The 19,689-nt window shown below is 45.4% G+C and overlaps 1 protein-coding gene across 8 annotated transcripts in view; it reads left to right on the top strand.

Annotated features, from left to right (window-relative positions):
* LOC147436936 (Zincin-like metalloproteases family protein) overlaps nt 1–19,287 on the top strand; it is a 178,440-nt gene extending 159,153 nt beyond the window's left edge. For 5 of the 8 annotated variants that reach the window (XM_086486330.1, XM_086486329.1, XM_086486332.1 and 2 more), the window contains one exon: nt 18,712–19,287. In XM_086486330.1, the coding sequence (XP_086342456.1) occupies nt 18,712–18,950 (239 nt within the window). In that variant the 3' untranslated portion in view covers nt 18,951–19,287. The remainder of the gene's footprint in view (nt 1–18,711) is intronic. The other 3 variants (XR_015184782.1, XR_015184783.1, XR_015184784.1) reach the window with 1 other exon arrangement.
* The last annotated feature ends 402 nt before the right edge of the window (nt 19,288–19,689 follow it).

Here is a 19,689-nt window from a genome sequence, read left to right as displayed (position 1 = left end):
TGCATTCGATATGCCCAACTTGTCGCCTTTTGGATGCGTTGTGTAGGCATGTGTGGGAGGTCTAGACATACATGAATTGGAGTATGGTCCGAGTTCGGTGACCGAGCCCCAATTTTAAAGTGTCCAATTAAATCCAATGCATTGTGGCTAACTAACGCACAGTCATTAGTGCTTCTTCCATTGTTTGATGTATAGCATGTGTATGTTCCGGAGCTTGCAAATTTCTTGGTGCCGTTCATGACTACAAGTTGCATAGAATTCATCATGGATATCGAAGCCGAACCTTGTTCATTCGTGAGGTGATCGCATGAGCATCTATCCCATATTGCATCTAATACAAGATCGCTATCTTTGTCGGCGGGATGGATTGAGTAGTCAACCAATTGAGCTTGTATGTTGGCTATGCGAGCATTAAGATCCCCGAGTATCATCACTGCCCCCTGTTGTGTGTAAGTTGCAATATCTGTATATAGGTCGGCAAAAGGGTCATTCTTGGAGAGATTATGCAAATCATAGAACGGGGATTCCCGATGTGGGATGTAGCATCCCGCAATGAACATCGATCTCCCAGATGTACAAATCTCAGCCCATATGTATCGTTTGTGTTCATCTATATTGCATATCTTAACCTGATTTTGCATTTCCTCCTTGTACATTATAGCAACACCCCCTTGCCCGCGCATCTTAGTACCAGGCCACCAAACCGAGTGTGTAATATATCCTGGAATACATGGCAGTCTACATGTGTCCTGCTCCCACATTTCAAGTAGAAAAAGTATGTCTGCTTGTGGTAGAACCTCTGTCAATCCTTCCCCTTTGTGCCAAGGGAAACCTCGGCAATTCCAACTTGTGACGTGTATGTTCGTGGTCCCATGGGTTTCCCCCTGTCATGCTTCTGGTGGTGTTGCCCCTGTGGGGGTGGTGTTCTTTTTCATTCATTCTTCATATGCCTGTCTTCTTTCCTTTTGTTTCGCGGGTGTCCTGTCTTCACTGATGTAAATTGGGCTGTCCCTTAGATAAATGCGAGCATTTTCAAGTATGATGGCTCTTTTACGTGCATCCAACATTGTGCATACAATTGCGCGATTGTTCTCAGGCCTCTGCTTACCCACACGGTGTGCCCCATACACCACTACATCATGCATGCCAAATGTGTTTGCAAGGAGGTCCGTGACCTCCGCATTCAACATGAGTACTTTCTCATTGTCAGATTCGGGTATGCCTCGAATCACAATATTCATAGTGCGTTTCTCTCTCTCATTATACTCTGTGTCATCTACATTTGCATACGTCTCATGTGTTTGCGGAATGGCATTTGGAGTACTTCTTACTACATGTGCCCAAGAGGTCGTATTTCTTGTTGCATTATCACTTATGTGTGCAAGCTTTTCGTCGTGTGTAGCTAGAGCATCTTGCACATTGGAGACCTGTTTGTTTAATGCATCTTGCAGGGCCTGAATTTTCTCATCTTGATGTTGCATTTTCAGATTCTGTATTTGGATTGTGTGCTCCAATTCCTGGTTCTTTAGTGCAAGATTTTTGATGTCTTCACCCTGCTTCATCACCATTTCCTGTAAGGATGAGATAAAGCCCCAAATATCTTGCATCGAGCATAGCACCGATTTCTCGGTTCCTGCACGTGTGTCTTTACCTGTCCCTGTATTTGTACCTGTACTTGTATCCATCTTGGATGGGGGTGTTTGTTTATCCTTTGCATTTGGCATGTTTCTTGTCAGTGACGATCGCACGGAGAAACCACTTCTTGAAACCCGCAGGTTGACTGGTTCACTCATTCATATGGGGTCCACCCTTGCTACAGTGTGACGCACAGGTGTCCACGGCAGTTCTGCGCAGCGTAACAAGGCTGGCGGGGGCAATGGCGGCAGGAGTGCTCCACAGCAATGTTGCGCAGGGGTGCTGGGCTATCGAGGACTGTGACGGGAGCAGTAGCGAGCAGCAGGCAGCTCATGGAGTCCCGCGCGAGCAGCAGACTGTCATGGCCTGCTGGTGTGCAGGGCCACGTGTAGGCAGGGCTACACGCAGGCAGAGAGAGAGAGAGAGAGAGAGAGAGAGAGACATGAAATGAAATGATATATAAACGTCTTCAAAAGGCCAAAATGACCTACGAGACCAATCTGTTACATATTGCTGAATTTGATACCATGTCTGAGTACAAAAAAGAGATACTAAATTGAATCTAAAAGTGTTACTAGCTGGAATTGTGTGGGGTATTTGTGATCACTAATACAATGGGTGCCCAATATAAGAGAGAGATACAATGGGTGATGAATCTATCCTCATTTGTACTTTGGATGTCGAGAAAGTATGGCTCGAATCCATCCTCATTTGTACTTTGGATGTCGAGAAAGTATGGCTCGAATCCATCCTCATTTGTACTTTGGATGTCGAGAAAGTATGGCTCGAATCCATCCTCATTTGTAATCTGGATGTCGAGATAGTATAGCTCGAATCCTTTGTTGTAGTCTCCGTCGATGCTATGAAGCTCCTCTCCTCAATCGTGGGCGTCTCGATCTCCCTAGCTCCAGTGCTCAGTCAACGAGAGTACCGCGGGTGTGAGTGTAGCGCGGATAATGTGTCGTGCTCTCTACATTGGGTGCTCCTCAGTGCAATGTGCGCGACAATCTCACTCAAAACAGACTAAAAACAAAGGAACAAAAGATAACAACTGATCTCACAGAGACACAACATTAGACCAGAACATATGACTTGACTATCTCAAAGAACCGATACAGACTCTGGCATGGCAACACACTCAGCTCCACCAGCCCAGGACTCACAAGTACAATGGGGGTGTCGAGGCTCAGATGTGTAGGGATGGTGAAGACGTGCTGTGTGTATATACTCACTATATAGACTCACTACTCAAGACGACAACGTTGGACCATATATAAAGAAGATAATAATCCTGACCCAACAGATACTACTCACATGTACCACCATAAAGAGCCACCAACAGCTCATAAATGTCAGCCATCTAAGTCTATCTCCAGACTGAGTGGAGGTGATGACCTAGCCACGATGTCTACTAGACCATCGTCCGTATCCCTGCCACATGTCACTGCCCAACCCAGAGAGTCCATCCAGTGTGAACCAAACCAGACCAACTGTACTAACTGTGTGTCCTGTGAAAGTGACATTGTAGCCTGCTACAGTGAGTATGATTTGAGATTTGCAATGGTGGCTGCTCCTCTATCTGTCCAGTGTCTGCTATGAAGAAATCGGTAATCTGTCTCTCGGATTGTCTCTCTCCAGATCTCCTCAGTAAACTATCTCTGTGTTTGTGAACTCAAGTAGATACAGCCCAAGCCATCTCTAGTCCTAATAGCTCATGACTCTGGAGAAGGGTCCGAACCTTCTCTGAATAGATAGTGGAAGCGACCCCGTATCTCGTAATACACTGTGCACTGACATATATAATGCATCTCCGTCTCTGGTTGTGTATGGCATAGGCGGCATATTTGTTGGTATCCCTCTGAATCTACCAATTTCAATCTCAAGCTGGTATGAAGATGTCCGTATCTAACCAATGGCACACTGTAACCCATGAGATAGATGTGTATCTATATAGCTAGGTCGAATCACAAACCCATCCCCTGTGAGTTGAAGAAGATGCTCTCTATAGAAAGCCATCTTCGTGCCCAACTTCTGTGTTGGCTCTATCCATGTCCTCCTCATGTCCATTGTTACCATATACATGTGGTAGTGATGTGTGTGAACACACTTAGGACCGCCGTGAAATTTTTTCCCTCTCTAGGAGGTTTTTTTCCCCCGTGCATTATATTTACACCCATCATTCTAGGGTTATCTATCTTTCCGTTGCACACTAAGTAATACACTCGGTTGTGTGCCTTGAGCTTCCTTCGTCTTCTCCAAGCTATGTGTGTTTTCTTGTAACCCTAATTCCAACAATTATATCAGAGCAGATTGCGTCCTCCCGAGCTTAGTCGCCAACAACTCGAGCACACGCTTGCTCACTTTCTCCGATTTCAGTGAGCTTTGGTGAGCGTTCGTAGGTTGATAAAAGTTTCGGGAGAGCTCAAAGAGTCTAGTCTGCTTAGATTTCTGATTCGGGCTCATTTCGGCCTCCGTTTTCACTACAGGCAACACTGCACAGGCTATTTTGTCATTTTGTGCAGAATTTCTGTCAGTGCGGTTTTTTGCATAACAGGTCCCTTACAGTCTTCTACGGTTTGTGATATATAGCACGTGTGTTTCCTGCTTCATTTCTCCTCTTTTTGGACAGTTTTCACATCAGGTGCAGCATTTACCGTGGCTGACAACAACACAGATGTGTTCAAAATATTTGTTGTTGAGGACAGATTGGATGGGGACAATTATCCTATGTTGGCTTATATGATGCAACATGTTCTTGTGTCAAAGGGCGTCTGGAATATTGTGTAGGGCATTGATGTACGTCCTGGTTCTAAGGATGTAGGCGATGTTGAGGATGTTGCAGGTCTTGTTGCAAGGATTGTTGCTGTTAGAGTTGTTTTGCCTACAGCTGAGCAAGCTCGTTGGGATGTAAAAGATGCGCAAGGCTCATGCATTGATTGCGTTGTCTATGAAGCGCACTATTACTCCCCACATTCGTTCAGCGAAATCTGCCAAACAAGCTTGGGATATTATGGCTAGTCTTTATGCAAGTCGCAATGAGGCTAAAATTGCATTGTTGCGTAAAGAGCTGGAATTGAAGATTATGCATGAGGAAGATGATATGGACACTTTCCTTGCTGGTCTCAAGGATATCAATGAGCAACTTATTTCTGCAAGTAGACTGTTCTTCATGTCTTGCCAAATTCTTACCATTTTGCTCGTACTTGGAGACTTATAACCCAAGAAAATCCTGAAGTTGTGAAGTTTGATGCATTATGTACATTATTGTTGCAAGAATCGCTTTCTAGAAAAAACAAGACTAGATAGCATGCAGTTGAATAGGCCTTTATTGTTGCTCAAAGAAAAGTTGGTAACATTAATGTAGCCACTTCTCATGGTTCTTCTGTGAGTGGAAAATCACATGTTCCTAATGCTTCTTCTGGCAGCAATTTGTCTGGAAATTCTGGTGATAAGTGCAAAAAGAAGATGCTTTGCTAGTATTGTAAAGCTAATGATCACTCGATCAAGCAGTGTCCTAAGTTGAAGGCCAAAGACGCAAAGAAGAAAGAGGGTGGTTCCACTGCAAATGCTGGTTCCACTACAAATGCAGCTATTGTTGAGTCTTCTGTGAAAGGAGACTGTGATGGTGATGGTGATGTTGATGCAGAATAGGCTTTTAGTGCAGAGTGTACCTATAATCTTGTTGTCCATGATTCATGCATGTCAGTTGCTGCGGATTCACATGTGTGGTATTTTGACAGTGGTGCTACAAAGCACATTACCTCACATCGTGATTTGTTCACCTCTCGAGTGTCTCCCTCATGGGAACTCAGTTACTTGTGCCAACAATGCCTCTTATCCAGTTCAGTGAGTTGGAAAGATTGTGCTTACTGTTGCAAACGGCAGTTCTTTTACACTTGTTGATGCACTTTATGTACCTGGGATCAAGAAGAATCTTTTGTCTGTATCTGCACTTGCTTGACGTGGTCTTGTAGTCAAATTTGTGGATGACAGATATACTGTACATGATCTCAGTTTCACTGATGAAATTGTTGCATCTGGCATTTTCTGTCGTGGGTTGTATAAGCTCACTTTGTATGACAAGAGTGGGAAAAATTTTGCAAATGCAGTTGTGGATTCAAAGGCTATTTCAGATGCAAAACTTTGGCATGCATGTTTTGGTCATCTGAATTTTGCCAGTTTGTTGCGTTTGCAGAAATCTGATATGGTTGCCTCTTGAAGCACCTGTCAACCATGTTTGTGAAGGCTGTATTTTGGGTAAGATGCAGCGTTCGAAGTTTCCAAAGGATGGTTCAGTTAGGGCCACATGCAGATTGCAGCTTATACATAGTGATGTTTGTGGGCCCATGCAAACTCCGTCCTTGGGCAATTACCTTTACCCCGTGACTTTCATCGACGATTACTCCAGGCATGCATGGGTGTATCCGCTTAAAGCGAAGTCCGAAGTTTTTATGTGCAAACAATTTCTGGCTATGGCTGAAAATGTCTCGAAATGTACTATGGACACCCTCCGTTCCGATCGAGGGGGAGAGTATATGTCTCATGAATTTAATGCATTTGTAGCTAGTCGTGGGATACAACACCAATGTACAGTGCCTTATACGCCTTAGCAAAACGGTGTTGCTGAGAGGAAAAACAGGTCACTGACGAAAATAGCACAATGTATGGTCAAAAGTCAAGCTTTTCCGTATTCATTTTGGCTTGAGGCCATCATGTTTTCCACTTGTGTACTTAACAGGTGTCTTGCAAAAGCTTTGCAGTCTATTACTTCATATCAAGCATGGCATGATAGAAAGCCTTCTATTGAGCATATGAGTGTTTTTGGTTTTGGCATATGCTTTGGTGCCACAAACACAGCGCAGAAAATTGGATGATAAGGCTATCAAATGTATTTTGTTGATTATGGTGCTGAAAGCAAAGGTTACAGGTTGTATCATCCGCCAACAAAGTGTATATTGGTCTCACAGGATGTTGTGTTTGTAGAAGATCTTGTTCAGTCCTTGCTGTCATGTAGTAGAGACAGTAATGTCAGCTCACAAGACGTTTATGACATTGTTGCCTCTTTTCAGTGGTGGAAGTTCGAATGTAAATTCCAATGAGGCAAATATACAGCCTATGGGGGTTGTTGAAAATGTTACAAATCAGCCTATTAGTGATGCAGATGTACATGATGTACTTGATGAGGGAAGGGTTGAAAATGAGCAAGCTAAAGGTATGCCAAAATGGCTGGTGCATACATTGCGTGACAGTAAATTGGATGCACCTTTGTCTAGTCTCACTCGTTCAGGCTCTCGCAACGCATCTTATGCATCAAATTGTTATGCTTTGGCTGTGTCTAGCTTACATGATGTTGAAAAACCTGTGTCTTTTGATGAAGCACAGAATTCAAAAAATTGTATGGTTGCCATGCAATCAGGATATGATGCACTTATAGAAAATGACACATGGACTTTATGTGATTTGCCTCCCGGCAAAAAGGCCATTGGTACTAAGTGGGTTTACAAGTTGAAACGCAAGCCGGATGGTGAGATTGATCGCTATAAGGCTCGACTTGTTGCGAAGGGTTATGCACAACAAAAAGGCATAGATTATGGAGAGACTTTTTCTCCCACTTGTCGTATGACTACTGTGCGTTTTCTATGTGCATTGGCAGATCATTTTGGTTGGGATGTACATCAATCAGACATTGTTATTTCTTTCTTGAATGGTGACATGTTTGAGGAAGTTCTCACGGTTTTGTCAAGAAAGGGCAAAAGGATAAGGCGTCCAAATGTAACAAAGCTTTGTATGGGTTGAAGCAATCTCCTCGTGCTTGGTATGAGAAGGTTGACACTCATTTAATCAAACGAGACTTTCGTAACAGTCCAACAGAAAGCTCATTGTATGTAAAGCGTGAGGGTGATGTACTTCTCATTGTGGTTCTTTATGTAGATGATTTGCTGATCATTGGACCAAATGAGAGACATATTGCTGAATTTAAAGGCTGATCTGAATGCTTTCAAGATGAAAGATTTGGGGCTGTTACATCATTACTTGGGTATACAATTTAAGCAATGTGATGGTGGTATTGCCTTGTGTCAGAAAAGTTACATAGAGACATTGCTATATAAGTTTGGACTTGAGGATTGCAAACCTATTGTCACTCCCATGGAAACAAGTTTAAAATTGAGTCTTCATGATGCTGGTAATCCTGCAACTGTCACTCTTTACCAAACTAACGTTGGATGCCTCATTTATGTATGCAACACAAGGCCGAATATTCAGTTTGTAGTCTCACAGGTCAACAGATTTATGCATAGCCTAGGGTCTAAGCATTGGCAGGTTGTCAAGAGGATTTTCCGCTACTTGAGTGGCACTTTACATCTTGGTTTGTTTTATCCCAAGGGGAGATCATTGCCGCCAGACTTACATGCTTTTTCGGACTCAGATTGGGCTGGTTGTTTTGACATACGAGTGTCCACAAGTGGTTTTTGTTTCATGCTTGGCAGCTCATGCATATCATGGTTGAGCAAGAAGCAACCTATTATGGCCACTTCCAGTTGTGAGGCTGAGTGCAGGGAAGTCTTCATAGCTACGGTTGAATGTGTATGGCTCAAGACGCCTTATGGTTGATTTGGGTGTTGGACAGGACACTGCCAACACTATCTACACTGACAGTCAGAGCGCATTGGGAGTTGCGAGGAACCCAGTTTTTCGTGCTCGCACAAAGCACATTGAGGTGCATTACCACTATGTCAGGGAGAGGCTCTCAGCAGGAGAGATCAGCTTGGCTTATGTGCCAACAAAGGACAACCTTGCAGATCTTTTCACAAAAGCATTGTCTCGTAAGAAGTTCGAAGCTTTCCGCAAAGCTTTGGGCTTACTCTCCTTTGAGGACTAATCATGTCCTCAGGGCATGGCGCTTCCCTTTACTCTATGTGTCAGCTCTCGTTGACCGCATCACTCCAGGGGGGATTTGTTACCATATACATGTGGTAGTGATGTGTGTGAACACACTTGGGACCACTGGGGCATTTTTTCCCCTCTTTAAGAGGTTTTTTCCCCCGTGCATTGTATATACACCCATCACTCTAGGACTATCTATCTTTCCATTGCACACTAAGTAATACACTCTCGGTTGTGTGCCTTGAGCTTCCTTCGTCTTCTTCAAGCTGTGTGTTTTCCTGTAACCCTAATTTCAACATCTATATGGGTTAGGTCTTGACGAATGAGTCTAGTAATCTCCACGTGCGTAAGAGACAACGATGGTGCATCAAGGGAGTACTGGAAGGGAGGCAAGCTGTCCATGTTGAAGCCATGTATCTGAAACCATGATGACATCTGTGCATACCAACATGATGTGTCCCCCTGTAAAGCTAATTGCTTGGAGGACTCAAGGGCCAATCTGGCATATCTGTCTTTGGTAGTATCCCATAAGCTGTGTATAAAGGAGACTGATTTGGTAAGTGCCTCTATCTCCATAGGGGGGTTGCTAACTCCGCTTTAATGATCTCGTGTGGCACGGAGGCCTGGCTCTAATCAGCCGCGAGAGAGAGAGAGAGAGAGAGAGAGAGAGAGAGAGAGAGAGAGAGAGAGAGAGAGAGAGAGAGAGAAATGAAATGTTGTATTAACGTCTTCAAAAGGCCAAAGTGACCTATGAGACAAAAAAGTTACAATGTGGTGGATCTGATACAAAGTCAGAGTAACAAGATGACAAAATGACAGAACGACAAAATAAAATACTATTGAATCCTAAACTGCTAGGTGTGAACTAGCAGCTAGTTGGGATAGCTAGATCACAAGAGATCCAGCATCGGTCGCTGGTGGATCTTATCAATCTCCTCCGTGGTCAATAGTCTGACCGGGCGTTGTGCATGTCGGGCCAAAGTGATCCGAATCCTCTGATGCAGCCTCCGTCGATGTTGTGTAGTCCTCCGCAATCGTGGGCGTCTGGATCTCCCCAGCTCAGTTGCTCAGTCGATCAGAGTGCCTTTGGTGTGAGGCGACGAGCTCTGCTGTGGTAGTAACTCCTCCGAATGTCCAGTGGCAGCTCTCCTCTCATCAGTCTCTCTCTGTGTTTGCGCAGCTCGAGCAAAAACAAACCCAGGCATCTATGATCCTCGTACCGCATGACTCTGGAGAGTGGTCCAAAGCCCTCTCTGAACAAGCAATGGAAGCGGCCTCGTATCTCGTAGTAGACAGGGCAGTGACATGTATAGTGCAACTCTGTCTCAGGCTTGATGTCACACAGGGGGCATCTTTTGGCCTCTGCTGGTACTCCGCTGTATCTCCCAATCTCTATTCGCTGCTGGTGTGAAGATGTGCGTATCTGGCCAATTGCACATCGTATCCCATGAGACAAGTGGGTGTCCATGTATCTGGGCCTCGTCACAAAACCATCCTCCGTAAGCTTGAGAAGATGCTCTCTGTAGAAAGCCATCTTCGTGCCCAGCTCCTGTGCTGGCTATATCCATTTCCTCCTGGTGTCTAGCTGAGTCAAGTCCTGGCGGATGAGCCTTGTGATCTCGGACTGTGTAAGAGTCAGAGAGGGTGCATCTAGTGAGTACTGGAAGGGAGGCAATCTGTCTATGCTGAACCCATGCGCCTGAAACCATGATGTCATCTCCCCATACCAGCATGCTGTATCTTCCTCCATGGCTAACTGTCGAGAGGACTCAAGTGCAAGGCGAGCATATCTGTCTCTGGGAAGTTCCCTCATGCGGTGTATGAAGGAGACAGATCTGGTTAGCGCCTCAACCACTACTGGGGGGGCAACTAGTTCTACTCGGACAATAGCACGTGGTACTGAAGCCTTGGCTCTAATGAGCCGCGAGATCATAGAGACCAGAGGCTTCTCCATGTCCCCCCATCCATCACTGCGGCCTGTCCTCCCATGATGATCCAATGAAGGTCCCCAAATCTCAGCTCCATAAAGCAATGCAGAAGCCACCAAAGTGTCAAAGAGCCATCATTGAGGAGGGCAGATCACGTGGGAGACGGATCTATTGTAGCTTTGTGGATTTCCGCAAAGCATTTGACACATTCCCCAGAGCTAGATATATGGGCAGATTACAGCAGATGGGAGCACCCCCACAGAGCTCATTTGGGGGTCATGGCATTATACAGGTCAGTAATGGGGCATGTACGCACCTCAGAGGGTCTATCCACACCGGTTCACTCCACTATTGGGGTGAAGCAGGGCTGCCCGCTCTCTCCTACTCTATTTGGTATGTATGTGGATGAGGTTTCTGACTACATTGAGAGAGATGGTGATAGAGTTGCACAGCTCGCAGGGACATGGATTCCACTATTGTTATATGCTGATGATATTATGTCGATCTCTGACTCTCCGAAGGGGATGCAACGTCACTTGGATGCTTTGCATAGGTTTGCCTAGGAAAGTGGTTTGGTTGTCAACCTTGGTAAAACCAAGGTCATGGTATTTAATACCACCCCACAGTGGATCAGGAGGTCAGCGCCCGCATTCACATACGGCCAGGAGACAGTGGAGTATACAAATGCTTACACTTACCTTGGAGTGGTTTTTAGTGGGACAGCATTTTCATTGAGGGTAACAGAGACCATAGCAAAATGACCTATGAGACCAAAAGGTTACATCCATGTGTGACTCTAGTACAATGTCAAGGGAACATATAGAGAAAAATAAATGAGGGTACCTAGAGTGGGGTGGCTACGTACATCCTCCCTCAATGATGCTCAATGATCCTCCAATGGAGACCTCGTCTACAATGCGAAGATCCTCGCATCCTCGGGCATTGTGAGAGGCCAAGTTGGATGGCTCGATCAAGAAGAATGCCCCAATGAGGTGCGACTGGGTAACTTGTGGTGGGCCATTCCAAGTAGTCCCTCTGTGAAAAGCATAGTTACCAGGAACGGGAAACCGGAACGGGAACGCGGAACAAAATGCCATTCCCTGTTACGGGTACTCACGTTTGAAACACGGAACGGGGATTCGGAACGGGAACTTGGAATGGGAACGGGGAACGGAGACCTGAAAACGGCCATTCCCTATTACTATGGTGAAAAGTAGTGATCTTGCTCTGTATGGATCCTCTATGTAGGTCCTCTGCTCCTAAGGGTAGTCTCTCTGAGTCTACGGATCTCCAACAAGAAGAGACCTAGGTACCTTTGTAGCGAGAGAGAGAGAAAGAGAGAGAGAGAGAGAGAGAGAGAGAGAGAGAGAGAGAGAGAGATGAAATGAAATGTTATATTAAACGTCTTCAAAAGGTCAAAATGATCCTTGAGACCAAACTAATACAATCTTGGTGGATCTAATAGAATGTCTGGGTACAAAACTAAAATGAAGTAAAATGAAAAACTAAAATATTCTTTGCTAGATGTGAACTAAGCAGCTAGCTGGAATTGTGTAGGATATGAGTAGGGGGATAAAAGTAGTGATTGGGAGCTAATACAACACAATGTGGGTGTGCATGTGGGAATATAATGGGTGAGAGCTGACACAAGGTGAGCAGGGTGTACAATCCTCAAAAGAGCTAAATCATAGGAGATCCGTCATCGGTCGCTGGCGGATCCCATCAATCTCCTCCATGGTCAATAGTCTAACTGGGCATCGTGCATGTCCGGCCAAAGTGATCTGAATCCTTTGATGCAGCCTCCATCGATGCTGTGTAGTCCTCCGTAGTCGTGGGCATCTAGATCTCCCTAGCTCGGTCGCTCTATTGATCAACGTGCCGTTGGTGTGAGGAGAATGTGAGCTCTGTTGTGGTAGCTACTCCTCTAGCTGCCCAATATCCACTCTAAAGAAGTGTGTGATCCGTCTCAGAGACTAGTTAGCCTCGCCTCTCATCAGGCTTTCTCTGTGTCTGCGCAGCGCGAGCAAAAACAGACCCAGACAACTTTGGTCCTCATACCCCATGACTCTAGAGAGTGGTCCAAAGCCCTCTCTGAAGTTTGAACAGGCAGTGAAAACGGCCTCGTATCTCATAGTAAACTAGGCAGTGGCAGGTGTAGTGCAACTCTGTCTCAGGCTCCATGTGACGTAGGGGACATGTCTTGGCCTGTGTTGGTACTCCGCTATATCTACCAGTCTCGATCCGAAGCTGGTGTGAAGATGTGCGTATCTGGCTAATAGCACATCGTATCCCATGAGATTAGTGGGCGTCCATGTATCTAGGCCTCGTCACAAAACCATCCTCAATAAGCTGGAGAAGATGCTCTCTATAGAAAGCCATCTTCGTGCCCAACTCGTGTGCCGGCTGTACCCAAGTCCTCCTAGTATCTAGTTGAGTCAAGTCTTGGCGGATGAGCCTGGTGCTCTCGGACTGTGTAAGAATCAGAGATGGTGCATCCAATGAGTACTGGAAGGGGGGCAATCTGTCTATGCTGAACCCATGTACCTGAAACCATGATGTCATCTCCCCATACCAGCATGTTGTGTCTCCTTGCAAAGCTAACTGTCAAGAGGACTCAAGTGCTAGGCAGGCATATATGTCTCTAGGGAGGTCGCACAAGCGGTATAATGTCATGTGTTAATGAAGCCTTGGCTCTAATAAGCCGCGACATCATAGAGACTAGAGGCTCCTCCATGTCTCCCCATCCATCAGTGCGACCCGACCTCCTGTGATGGTCCAATGAAGGCCCCCAATGCGGAAGCCACCAGAGTGTCAAAAAGCCAGAGCTTCGTCCGAGGCTCTTGAAACTGAATCTGTGAACACATCCTCTCCAATCCACCCAGTGCTGCATGTGCTCTAGTCAGTCTAGTGTCTGCTGCTCTCCTCAATGAAAATGCTGGTCCACTAAAGACCACCCCAAGGTAGGTATAAGCATTTGTATACTCCCTTGTCTCATGGCCGTATGTGAATGTGGGTGCTGATCTCCTGGGCCACTGTGGGGTGGTGTTAAACAACATAACCTTGGTTTTACCAAGGTTGATAGACAGACCACTGTCGTGAGCAAACCTATGCCAAGCATCCAAGTGACGTTGTATCCCCTCCCGAGAGTCAGAGATCAACACAATATCATTAGCATATAACAATAGTGGAATCCATGTTCGTGCCAAGTGTGCACCTCTATCACCCTCTCTCTCAATATAGTGAGAAACCTCATCCACATACATACCAAATAGAGTAGGAGAGAGCGAGCAGCCTTGCTTCACCCTGATAGTGGGGTGAACTAATGTAGATAACCCCTCTGGAGTGCGTACCCAAGAACTGTGTACAGAGATGATGTATACTGGCCCCAGGCCACTGTAGAAGTAATGGCAGGAGGTGAGAAGTGCTCATGAAAGAGTCGCCATGCCTCACCTGAGTCTTGACTCAAGAATAATTGATATAGATCCTACTCTAGTTGAGCCAAAAATGACCTCTTCTTCCGCCGCACTAGGCGTTCTAAGGCAATATGTGACTGTCTATGAGTGATGTCCCCCAAAAGCACCTCCCTTTGAAGCCTGGCTCTTGTTCGCGGCACTCTTCATCATACCAACCGTTTTGGGGCATGCTCCTAGAACGTCGTCTCTGCTTTGGCTGGGTGTGTGGGTATACCTCTGCTTCTGCATCATGCAATGTTTGTGTCAGTATAGTAGTAAACTCCTCCAGAGGTCGGCCTGGCTCCTCAGTGCACAGGCGTCTGTAGATCCCTTCTATGTAGACATAGTCCATCTCCCGTGTAAAGGTGTAGCGTGTAGGGGCTGCTATGTGTGGTCAGTGTGCTACACTAAATTAGAAAGAGATGGTCATCGACACAAGGGCATGATCTACTGCCACACCAACAGGTCTAGGTCCAACTGTGAGGTCCTGGATTCTAGAGATAAAGCTCGGCTGTGCCATGACATAATCCACTGTGCTGGCTCCATGTCTGTGTGGAAAGCATGTAAAACCTCCTGCAGCAGCAGGAAATCTCTGTAGGCCATTTTAAATGGCCAATCCATGTGCAGTCCCCATGTCTATCAAGTGCCATCCATACTCAATATGCTCCACATCTTGTGATATTCTAGATAGGCCCATCTCTGCAACATCCAGCTCCCTCAGCATCTCCTTTGAAGTATCATAAAATATTGTCCGGTGATGGGCAGTCCTAGCATTGAAGTCCCCCAGGATGAGAATGTCACCATCCCTAGAGAACTCCCATATGTCATCATCCAAAATAGAAAAGGGGGATTGTCCTCTAGGTGGTGCATATACTGACATACTCGGAGGAAAGTAGCAAATAGCAATGTAGAGGTATCTGCGTGTCTCTGCCCTCAGTCTCACCCATATGTACCTAGCCTGCTCATCCCTGCAGGCTATATGTATCAATCAACTCCTCCCTCAATAAGCCTGCCACTCCCCTTGAGCCTCGTCCTCTGTGCTCTGATCGAGTATCCTGTTTGCAAGCTGTCCCCCATTTGTATCCGCTGACATGTGGCATAGAAATGAAAATGAAATGTTATATTAAACGTCTTCAAAAGGCCAAAATGACCTATGAGACCAAACTGATACAATCTTGGTGGATCTAATACAACGTTTGGGTACAAAAATAAAATGAAGTAAAGTGAAAAACTAAAAACTTAACTGCTAGTAAGCAGCTAGCTGGAACTGTGAGAGCTTTATTAACGTCTTCTGGAGGCCTAAGTCCACCTATGAGGCAGAATAGTGTAAATGTATATGTCCTCTTGGCATCCAAAAAAAAGGACAAAAGTGCTCAAATGAACCTGCTACAAAATAAAATAGACTGACATGAGGGTGTGTGTACATACGTATCAGTAATGAGGGGGATGAAGCTCTAACGCTAATGTGTGGAAAGATATGCATAGGGAAATACAGCCATGATATGCAAAGGACTAACTAGCTCCATCGGCTACCAAACTGGAGCTGTAGTATGGAATGCATAGGTGGGTATGGAGTGAAAAGTCCACACAGCATAGCAGCACGATCTAAGAAGGCCCGCTCTATCTCCCTTTGTATGGGTCACTATGGAATGCTCACGTCGTACTAGGATCTCTCAGATGGCCTTGTGATGTACTCTCTGGGGTGGAATTTCGCCACTCCGTGTCGAGTGTAGGTTTGGTGTCCTTGTGCTCCAAGGCATCTATGGGCTTGAACAATCTCTACCTGCAGCAGCCCCATGTGCTCTCATATGTTGGACATCTGCATGCATAGCACTCCTGGCTCTACATCCCACCTCCACATACCCTTCATTTCCTTTGCCCAACCTCACTCTTAAGTCTGTGAGATGAGACCCTGAGCTATCCAATTTACACTCTACCACTATGTGGCATCTATGTATCCATAAATCCGGACTGCTGGATGAAGTCATCCTTCTGAATAGTCATGAAATGCTCTCTGTAATATAGCATCTTTTGATGGAAGAGGTTGTCTTGGTGCAATCCATGTCTCTTGGATGTATAACTGTCACAAATCTTGTCCAAGGATCAGATTCCTCTCACTATGTGAGAAGCGCATAAATGGTGAGCCTAGGTCATACTGAAAGGTGTGGGTTCAGTCTATATCCAGACCATGTTTATTTAACCCATGTGTCATCTGTGCATACCATGAGCTACCTCACCATCTGCCTCGATGTCTCGAGAGCTCTATTTGAAAGTCTGTCTTGCAGTAGCTCCTTCAATCTGTGAATGAAACATACTTTCTGAAAGAGTCTCCACTAACATGGCCGATATGGCCAACTCTGCTCTAATAATGTTGTGAGATAAAGGATTTGCTGCAGATGATGTGGGAGATCATCATGACCCGTGGTCCCCCAATCTGTGTACACCATGAATTTGTAAGTCGAGGTGCCCAAACTATTGCTCCATACATCATGGCAGGGGTAGCTAAGGTGGCAAAAAGCCACCTCTTTGTGCGGGGCTCCGGGAAGTGCGCGTGGTGGCAATGGTGTTCTAGCATTGCTAAGACAGCATACCCTCTAGTGAGCCCATCTTTGGTTGCGCTTGCCATGTAGAAGCGGTGTGTGGTGGGTGTGAAAGTATTCCCAAGGTATACATATGAGTCCACCACCTTGACTCGCCCTCCAACTAGTGTGATTAGGGCTCTACTCTTGATCTGCCTAGATGTATGAAAAGTAGGAACCTTGAGAATTGTGAGTCCTCTCTCTATGAAAAACTCATCCAAAGCTTGTGGATGGAGCTGTAGTCCATTGTGTGACTCAAGTGTCAACACAATATCATCAGCTTATAGCAAAAATATGGAGTGGATTACTTGCAAGATCCATGCTCACACCTTCTGCATGAAGATGTACTCCGATATCCTCCTCGATGTAGAGGACAAATAGAGTTGGTGAGAGTGGGCACCCTTGCTTCACACCAATAGTGCTAGCAATGGGCTCTGAGGTGCCTCCTGGTCAGTGCACTTGGCATGTCACTTATTCGCAGAGAGAGTAGATCCCCGAAATCATCTTTGATGGCACACACTATTTTTGCAGTCGTTGGAACTTGGAAGAGTATGTTGTGTGCGGCTGTCTGTTGCTTTGTGGAAATCCACAAATCAGCAATTTAGTTGCCTCTTCCGTGCCTTTGCTAATCAATTAGGCAAGCAACGCACAAGTAAGATGTGATTGATGGAAGAGGTCTCGTGTGAAAGGGGCTTGTCCGGTGGCTTGTAGGTCCCTCGCTCGCTGTAAATGAGCTCAACTCTACCTCCACCACTCCTCCATAGTGGGGCCAATCATTATGATCTGGGAGTTGCCCAGGTCAAGAGTGTCCCTGGACTTCTGGATAGGGAGAGTGGTGTGCCTTGTCCACTCTGCTTGTAATCCCTTTGCTAGTGTTGTGGTGAAGAGCTAGGCAATTAATGGGACAAGGGTGCCTGCGGCGTATACAAGGTGCTCACTTTGCATGCGTATGTGATCTAAAGAACGGCGATGCTACATGCAATGAATAGCTCTCTCCATCGTCACAGTTGTAAAGAAGTGAATGTGGTTTGGCATGGGTCTGGAGGCTCTAGAATCAGTGGCTGCCTAGGCACTTGATAGTGTCGTTGTGCATAGTCATACCATCTCTGTGGGTCCTCAATATGGGTGGGTGGGCAGGTCTTGTGTAGATGTCAGACAAATTGTGTGAGAAGCATATGGGTGGGTGTGCGGGTCTTGTGTAAATATCGGACAAATTGTGTGAGAAGCGTATGGTGATGTGTGGGGTCACAGGTGCATGTAGATGGTGTGGGGGTGGGAGTGTGCTGTCAAGGGAGTGAAATGTATGTATGGTCAGTACCAATAGGCAGGGGGGCAGTAGTGAGTGATGTGATCAAATGTGCTACCTCTGAGAAGGTAGTCCACTGTGCTACCTCCCTTTGAGATTGATGGAGGAGGGATACATGTGAAACCTCTTGAATCTGGCCACTAAGCCATCCTGTTATAGATAACGAAACGGTGCTGTGATCCCAATCTGAGTAGGTGTCGTATGTCACACACTGCCAGGTGGACACAAGCTGCCGAGGACAGGCACATGGCCTCTATTCCCATTAACTCCATCGAAGTCTCACTCAAGGTCGCCATAACTAGCCTATTGAAGCAGGTCTACCCTGTGGGTCTATTCGAAGCTGGTCGACTGAGATGAGCTGGTATCTTGTTGGGCCATCTTGTCTAAGCCGGTTGACTGGTCTTAGCTGGTGAAGCTGGTCTATTGTCTACTATGCTCGTAAAGGGATTGCTAAAGGATAATTCCACAGAGACTCTCCCTCATGCTATCGGTAACTAATATACAGACACCGGCAGGCAAGCCTGGTGTCTTGAGGGGACAGATGTTTGAATACTTAACTTTCTCTGTCCCTTTGAGCCATATAATTGTTGTTTGGCACTTCATCTGTTCGTTTCCGCAGGCTTATCTTTGAATGATATATGGGCTGCTCAAATCTCCAGTTATGTTTCATTCCTCCGCACTGTTCAATGTCTGATTTCTAGGCTCACATTTCTGCTTCTTGTGCTTTCAATCCGTTAAGAAGCTTGTATGTGCAAATCACTTTTTTTCTGGACATAACCTTACTACATCAAGATGGAAACTATCTGGTTAGGTATATCAAGTGCCTGTATTGAAGGACATGTTGCTTGGAATGTAGAAAAGACAATTACATTCGTGAGAATATTCCTATGGTAAAGTGGTTTGCTAATTTAATAATCTTGGTTCAGGTTACTATAGCTACTTATATGCTGAGTGCATTGCTGCAACAATCTGGGATATGGTATGTGAGGAAGATCCTCTGTCTCCTGAGGTTGGTTCCATTCTTCGCAAGAAACTCCTTGAACACGGAGGTGGAAAGGATCCTGCACTCATTATCAAGGATTGTACTAATAGTGATTCCCTTATAACATGTTCGAAGGGAGTAAGACCTTGTGTAAAAAGCTTATGCAAACAGCTGCGGATATAACTCAATCTCCTTTAATTCAAGCTGTGTTTTACGTTGAATTGCCCTGAATTAATGGGCACATCATAGCACCACAAAGCGTTCCATTGGTTCCAATCATCAACTTAGGTTGTATTATAGCTTTGACAGTTTTTGTATCATGAAGATATATCCAAAGGTAAAGGAATATATCATTCTTTGACAAGAGAGATTTTTAAAACAAAAATGGGTAGAAGTCCAGCTTTCTTTACTGAAGGCCGTGTAGATAATGATTGGTAAGTAAAGTCTTGTTTTTCTGGAGGCGAGTGTGACTGCAATTTTACAAAGAGGAAAATGTGAGCCTCTTACATGCTGGCCCTGACCTCTACTCTTAGACCATTTTCTGACTTTGACCTGTGTTACCATTATCATCAACCTGAGCTATTTTTTACCATTATTTTTTCAACCTCTGCACATGTCACTCTAGTCTTATGGAATTAGAGCTCAAGATTCATGGTTTCTAGGAATTTGTCTTGCAGATCCCAACTCAAGGCAGCCATGGCCATTTGTGGCCCTGTTAGTGAGGTTGTCGTCAATCTTGTATTGTGCAATTGATGCTACCATGATAGTTTGCACTTTAAGAGTACCTTCAAGAACGGGCTCCCTGTATACAGGATTAATGACCTTCTTGATTGAACAGAGGGAGCGTCTATATTTACCTAGCAAGTGAATTTGGCATGTTAGTGGGCATGCAAATTTCACATTCTACAGATACATCTGAGTT

Source organism: Adiantum capillus-veneris, chromosome 17 (assembly GCF_014529385.1).
Source record: "Adiantum capillus-veneris isolate H3 chromosome 17, ASM1452938v2, whole genome shotgun sequence".
Taxonomy (NCBI): Eukaryota; Viridiplantae; Streptophyta; class Polypodiopsida; order Polypodiales; family Pteridaceae; genus Adiantum; species Adiantum capillus-veneris.
Note: the sequence above shows the minus strand (reverse complement) of the source record. Positions and strands in the feature narration are given on the sequence as shown.